This window comes from Nannospalax galili, unplaced genomic scaffold, assembly GCF_000622305.1.
Source record: "Nannospalax galili isolate Female #2095 unplaced genomic scaffold, S.galili_v1.0 scaffold85, whole genome shotgun sequence".
NCBI classification, from domain to species: domain Eukaryota; kingdom Metazoa; phylum Chordata; class Mammalia; order Rodentia; family Spalacidae; genus Nannospalax; species Nannospalax galili.
In genome coordinates this window covers 2,862,666-2,869,341 of record NW_008358866.1, presented here as the reverse complement: position 1 = coordinate 2,869,341, position 6,676 = coordinate 2,862,666, and the positions used below count along the sequence as shown (strand labels likewise).

General features: G+C 38.7%; 1 protein-coding gene and 1 pseudogene across 5 annotated transcripts in view; one reads left to right on the top strand and one right to left on the bottom strand.

Moving 5' to 3' along the window:
• Positions 1-6,676, bottom strand: part of Dmtf1 (cyclin D binding myb like transcription factor 1) — a 54,430-nt gene that overhangs the window by 18,686 nt on the left and 29,068 nt on the right. For all 5 annotated transcript variants that reach the window (XM_008822477.3, XM_008822480.3, XM_008822481.3 and 2 more), the window contains 2 exons: positions 3,548-3,662; positions 2,571-2,647 (listed from right to left, as the gene is read on the bottom strand). In XM_008822477.3, the coding sequence (XP_008820699.1) occupies positions 2,571-2,647; positions 3,548-3,662 (192 nt within the window). The remainder of the gene's footprint in view (positions 1-2,570; positions 2,648-3,547; positions 3,663-6,676) is intronic.
• LOC108490162 lies at positions 4,184-4,985 on the top strand (annotated as a pseudogene).

The following is a 6,676-nucleotide window of genomic DNA, read 5'->3' as shown; positions in this document are numbered from 1 at the left end:
TTTTTTTTTTTTTTTTTTTTTTTTTTGGTCTTTTTGAGAACTCACCATGTAAACTGCTTTGAACTCACAGAGATTCACCCACCACAGCTGCCTTCCACAGCATTAAAAAAAAAAAAAAAATTCTGCCAGGCATGGTGGTGCACACCTTTAATCCCAGCACTTGGGAGGCAGAGGCAGGTGGATCTCTGTGAGTTCAAGGCCAGTCTGGTCTACACAGTGAGTTCCAGGACAGCTGGGGCTACAGGGAGACCTGGTCTCAAAAAGACCCAAAAGAGCTGGATAGTCTACACTCAAATATAGATCCTGTGACTTCCTAACAGCTGCACAAAATGGTGAGAGGTGCCTCATGGCATTTTCAGCTTATATATCCTTAGCCCCTCCCCCACATGCAGCTAAGGTTGGGTGGGAGGAGTAACTGACTCCCCCCTTAACTCTTTGACTAGCATGGGAATGAGGTGTGACTATAGCTTGGCGGTATAGTGGTCAGAGGACACTTCCAGGTAACACTCCACCCCTTCCTCCAGCTCTTACATTCTTTCCGCCAACCTCTTCTGCAGAAGTCCCTGAGCCTTGGAGGGGGGTGACAGGTTTGGGATGATCTTCCTCCCAATTTCCACAGAATTTTTATAAGAGTACTATAAAAAGCAAGGTCAAGAATTAAAAAAAAAAAATTAAACTATCTTTTCTTTTTCTCAAGACTGGTGCATCTTTTCAACATTTCCTTTTTCTGTTGATCCTATCATCATGCTCTAAAAGACCCCAAATAAAAATTCTTTTAAAATTATTCCAGCTCTTTTCCTTCTGCCCTAACAGCTACTCACCAGAATTCCATACATGCTAATTTGGCCTCTCTCTGCCAGTTCTAATTGGATTAATGTAACTTGTGTTTTGCCATTCTCACCTGGTCCACTGAAATGGCCCTGTGAAAGGCCTCATATCCTAGTCACACTGAATCACCAAGTTGGAAGGTTCCCTGGAGATAATCTACTCAAATATCCTGACAATAAATCACCTTCTTAATTCTTCCAAATCCAGTGTTTTATCATGCTTTGCTGCCAAATCTAAACTTAAAGCAACTTCTGGTCCCCAGACTATATCCTGACTAGGTTAAGTACTCAATTACTGACCCACAGTTTTAGCTCCACTTTAGTTTTAACTAAAGAATATATTATGTGACCAGTGGTTAACTTTTAATTCATTTTCACATTTTTTTTTCTGTTACTTCTAAAACAACAGATTTGGTAAAAGCATCTTCATTCATCATTTGTAGAGAGTGAAAGTTCGTTTTATTCTTTTTAGGTCTTTACAGCTTACAAAGCTTACCCTGGGAAGGCTGAAGTTACAATTCAGTTTAAGAATATAGCTATTGCAGGCAGCAAGGTATCTAAGTATGTCAAACAAGGAGACTAGCTAAGTAAAGACTATGCACTTTCCAAACAATGTTAATGGTTGACATTTCAAACGTACTATCTGAATCAAAATTCGTACTATCTGAATCAAATTCTATTAAGCAAGCTCTAGAAAAGATTGCTATGAGGATAGTACAGACCTATCTTACCAACTCCCACTTAACCAAACTACAGCTTTTTTTAAAAGCTTTATTACTTCTCATTTTCTGTGAAGTTCTAATTATTTGGCCTAGACTTGGTGCCAGATTCCCAATTAAGGGGTTAATATAATGTGCTGGGTACTTGTATCTTTATTTCCTTGCCACTCAGCATTTATGCAGCTTCCCACAGTTAGCCGTACTCTTAAGTGCTTAGCTTTTCAAAACTCAGTTCAAATCTTTGAATGCACAAAATTTTTCTTAGCTAGAAGTGGTATTGGCTGTAATCACAGGACCAGGAAGGCTGAAGCAGAGGATCACAAGTTCAAAGGCAGCCGGGGCTACAGAGTTGAGTTCCAGGCCAATTGAGCCTGTATCTTGCAAAATGAAACAAAACGTTGTTTTCTTAACTGTTCCAATCCCCAGAATAAATTATTCCTTCTCAGAACTTTTAGGGTGCAACTTGCATGTATCACCTGTGTGGTAGAAAGCCTTGCACAATTCTTCACTTGATTCCATTTTTCTCAGACTATCAGTTTTCAAAAGCAAATAGTACCTGTTGAAAAGAGTCCTATCTGTTGTGTCTTAAAAATTCTATATTCAAAGGACATTTAATGAAGATAACAAAGATTTCAAGAAAATAGTCTGAATATGAAAATGAACTAAATTTTTTTTTTCCAAAAGTTACGGACTCATGATGTGTTAAGTTGAAGGAAGATGCACATCCCCAGATGCAGACTACCTAAACTCCATGTGCTACTTGGAAATATAAAGCCTTAAGAAGTTGAGAGGCTATGAAGAGTGTGTCTTAACTGGTAACTAAAGCTATTTTAAGCTTAGAATTAAAAATTTGCTTAAAAATATTATATCATATCACAGACCTTAAAATTATTAAGCCATAACCTACCAATCAATCAGTCATTGTTAGAAAAAGTTCCTAATAATTACATAGAATACTACTTGGATATTCTTTCAATTGACAGTAAACAGATTAGTGAAACATAAAAACTATGCCATAGGGTACCTTCAGATAGCGCTCAATATTGTTCATCAAAATATCAATTTCTTCCTTGGACCACATCCCCTGCTTCCATTTATGTCCTTTAAAAGAAATATTAATATAACATAAATAAAACTGGTATTATATAAAATATTACTCCTTGAGGGGAATAAAGTACAAAAGACTTCTTTTGGTGATAAAACTACCAATGGGAAGAAGACTTGGCTTAATTTCTCATGTGTCTCAAGTGCAGTAGCTACTGCTACTAGTAACTTCCAGCTTCAAGTAAGAGTACATATAACCACAGGTGTGGTGGTGTGTGGTGGTGCACACCTTTAATGCCAGCACTTGGGAAGCAGGTGGATCTTTCTGAGTTTGAGGCCAGCCTGGTCTACATAGCAAGTTCCAGGCCAGCTGGGGTTACAGGGAGACCCTGTCTCAAAGAGACAAAAACAAAAACAAAAACAAAAACAAACAACCTTACTGAATAAAGATAATGAAAAGATTTAAAAAGTACCCCTTTTATCCTTTTCAGAAGTATAAAATGCTAAAGTGAGACAAAAATAAGGCGCTCCCTGTTTCTTTTCTTCTTTTTTTGTAGTAGCTTCCCCAGCTATGCTTGTGAGCCAAGTAGTATCGCCAACACTATTCTACTTTAAGCTTCTAAAGGGGCTTTTCAAACAAGCTGGTAGACTTTCAAAATACACTGACTGCTTTCTTTTATAAGCAATAACTGTATTGCCTTTAAAATGCCACCACTACACATCTGTTCAAAATTTAACAAAATTTACTTTGTATCAGAAATAGAAAGATAATAAATGGTGCTATGATATCATTCAATCATTTAGAGTGAAATTTATTTCCATTAGAAAGCTCAGTTACATAACTCAATCACTCAAATCACACCAATGAAGGTCTGGTGCAGAATCCTAAAGATCATAAGCCTTGCTAGTGCCACTTTTTTGGGGGGACTGGGAACCAAAATTCATAGTTTATCTTACCTTTGTTAGTTAAAGAATCCTTATCTTCTTTAGTTGTAAACCATGCCTGGCTAACTGCTGAAACTTCTTCATTACCCAAGGGAGATATTTCATCTAGTTGATCATTCTGTAAAATCTTTAAAAAATGATGGATATATAAAATATATATATATACATAATATATATATACTAGCAGCTTGATTTAGTACTCAAGCTGATTAATCTTTGTTTATAATGCTAAGGGATTATAAAACTCTACTATAGTAATGTGAAATTAACTTTTTATAATATAGTGTCTTCAGCCTTTTAAAAAATATTTTTATTATATGTATATGAGTGTATTGCCTACATGTATGTAAGTGCATCTGTGTTATGCAATGCCCACGGGGGTCAGAAGGTAGCATTGGATCCCCTGGAATGGAAGTTAGCTGTCATGTGCATGCTGGGAACTGAAGCTGGGTCCTCTGCAAGAGCCACTGCTCTTAACGCCTGAGCCATCTCTCAAGCCCTGGCTTCAGCTTTTTATAATGTAGTCAAAGACTGAATTTCTTAAATCACTGTAAGAAGCTGGGTGTAGTGGCATATGCCTATGATCCTTAGCATTTGGGAGGCTGAAGCCAGAGGATTATAAGTTTACCAGCCTGAGCTGTATAGTGAGATCCTGTCTCAAAAAAAAAAAAAAATCAACGTAAGATATTCCAAAGTGGACGATGCACAGGCAGGGCACCTCGAGAGGGAAAGGAAAAGAAGGAAAAATAAGTCATCAGTCTTGGACCTCAGGTGGCTGAAGAAGAGAACATATTTGGTGTCTGCCACATCTTTGCTTCCTTCAATGATACTTCTGTCCATGTCATTGCTCTTTCTGGCAAGGAAAATATCTGCTGAGTGACTGGTAGAATGAAGGTGAAGGCTGACTGAGATGAGTCTTCTCCATACGCAACCATGTTGGCTGTTCAGGATGTGGCCCAGAGGTGCAAGGAGCTAGGTATCACTGCCCCGCATATCAAACTCCAGGCCACTGGAGGAAACAGGACCAAAACCCCAGGACCTGGAACCCAGTCAGCCCTTAGAGCTCTTGCCCGCTCAGGGATGAAAACTGTACCGACTGAGGATGTCATTCCCATGCCCTCTGACAGCACCTGGAGGAAGGGGGGTTGCCCTGGTCGCTGTCTGAGAACAGGACTTTTCAGATTATTTTCTGTTAATAAATTGCTTCCTGTAAGCTTTTTCATTTAAAAAATAAAAAAGATATTCCAAAGTAATTTGAGTATTCATATATGTAAAACAAACTTCTCCATACAGTTGAAATCAGTTCCAGATAGGAAATTCTAAGGTTGGGTTTTATAAGCAGCTAATGTCCTCAGAGGTGATTTGCTGCTTGGAGATGATCATCTACAATGTAATTTCATCCTAAAAGGTTTTATATGGCTCTCAAAGGTACTACGGTTGGTACAAATAGTTATTCTTGTTTATGATTTTATTTGTTATTTTATGAGTGTTTTGCTTGCATGTATAAGAGTGTACCCATGGAGGTCAGAAGAAGGTGTCAGATATCCTGGAACTGGAGTTAAGGATGGTTGTTAGCTGCCATGTGGGTGCTAGGAACCAAACCCAGGTTTTCTGCGAGAACAGTCAGTGCTCGCAACCACTGAACCGTATCTCCAGTCCCTGGAATTTTTCTTGAACAAGCAGAAACTGAACTTCTAATGTGAAACTTATCTTGAAAAATTAAAGCACAACAAGAAGAACCATGTTTCTACAGTTGCCACATTATTTTAATGTCTGCTAGTAATATATGTGCTGGATAGCTTTAGTGTCAACTTGACACACCTGGGTTGAGGGAGCCTCAATTGGGGAATTGCCTCCATTGAACTGGCCTGTGGCCATGTCTGTGGGGCATCTAGATTGTTGTGTGGGAGGGCCCAGCTCACTGTGGGTGGTGCCATCCCTGGGCAGGTGGGCCTGTGTTGTATAATAAAGCAGGTTGAGCAGGGGCCAGGGGAGCAAGTCAGTAAGCAGTAATCCTCCATGGCCTGTGCTCCAGCTCCTGCCTCCAGGTTTCTGCCCTGAGTTCCTACTTTGGGCTCCCTGATGAATTGTGACCTGGGAGATGTAAGCTAAATAAACTCTTTCCTCACCAAGTTGGTATTGGTTGGAGTGTTTTGTCACAGCAATGGAGAAACAAACTAGGACGCTATATTTACAAAAGTGATTTTAAACCCAATTAGAAATCACTGGAGGGCTGGTGAGATGGCTCAGCAGGTAAAGGTTGCTTGCTACCAAGCTTGATGACCTGAATTTGATCTGCAGAAACCACATGGTGGAGGACAGAATAGATTCCTGCAAGTTTTCCTCTGAACTCCACATGTGTGCTATAGCACACACACATACACACATAGTAACAAATTGTATATAAAAAAGAAAGTCACTAGATCAAGTATAACAAGTTTTATACTTATGTCATACATTTAGTTTTTAAGATAATTTTTTTTTTTTTTTATAAAGCTGAGAACTCAGACAGACTAGATGTCATCTGAGGCCCCAATATTTTGGCAATCACAATTCTCTAAGTCTGACACAGGTGTAATACATTAGTGACATACTTATCAAAAAACCTTGACACATAAAAAACTTTAAAACTGTTCATTCCTGTAATCCTAGAACCTGAGATGCTGAAGCAAAAGAATTACTACCAGGGGCTGGAGAGATGGCTCAGGTCATCACTTAAGAACACTGGCTGCTCTTGTAGAGGACCCAGATTCAGTGACCAGAGCACCCCCACGGGGGCTAACAACTATCTGTTAACTCCACTTCTAGGGGATCTGATGCCCTCTTCTGGCCTCCACAGGCATTACACGACACAGATGCACCTACATACATGCAGACAAAACACATAAAATAGTAAGAAATACATTAAAAAAAAGGAATCACTACTACTTTAAGGTCAGCCTAGGCTACAGAGCGAGACCCTTTAAAAAAAAAAAAGAAAACAAAACCTTTTAAAAAAAAAGAAAACAAAAACTCTTAGATGATCTTTTAAATGCTTCATTTATGAGTTAACTCTTTTAAAAACTGTCTAACTACACAGCAGAACACACTCTCTGCTTTCTTTCTTTTTTTTTTTTTTCCTGTTTTTTTGAGACAGGTTTT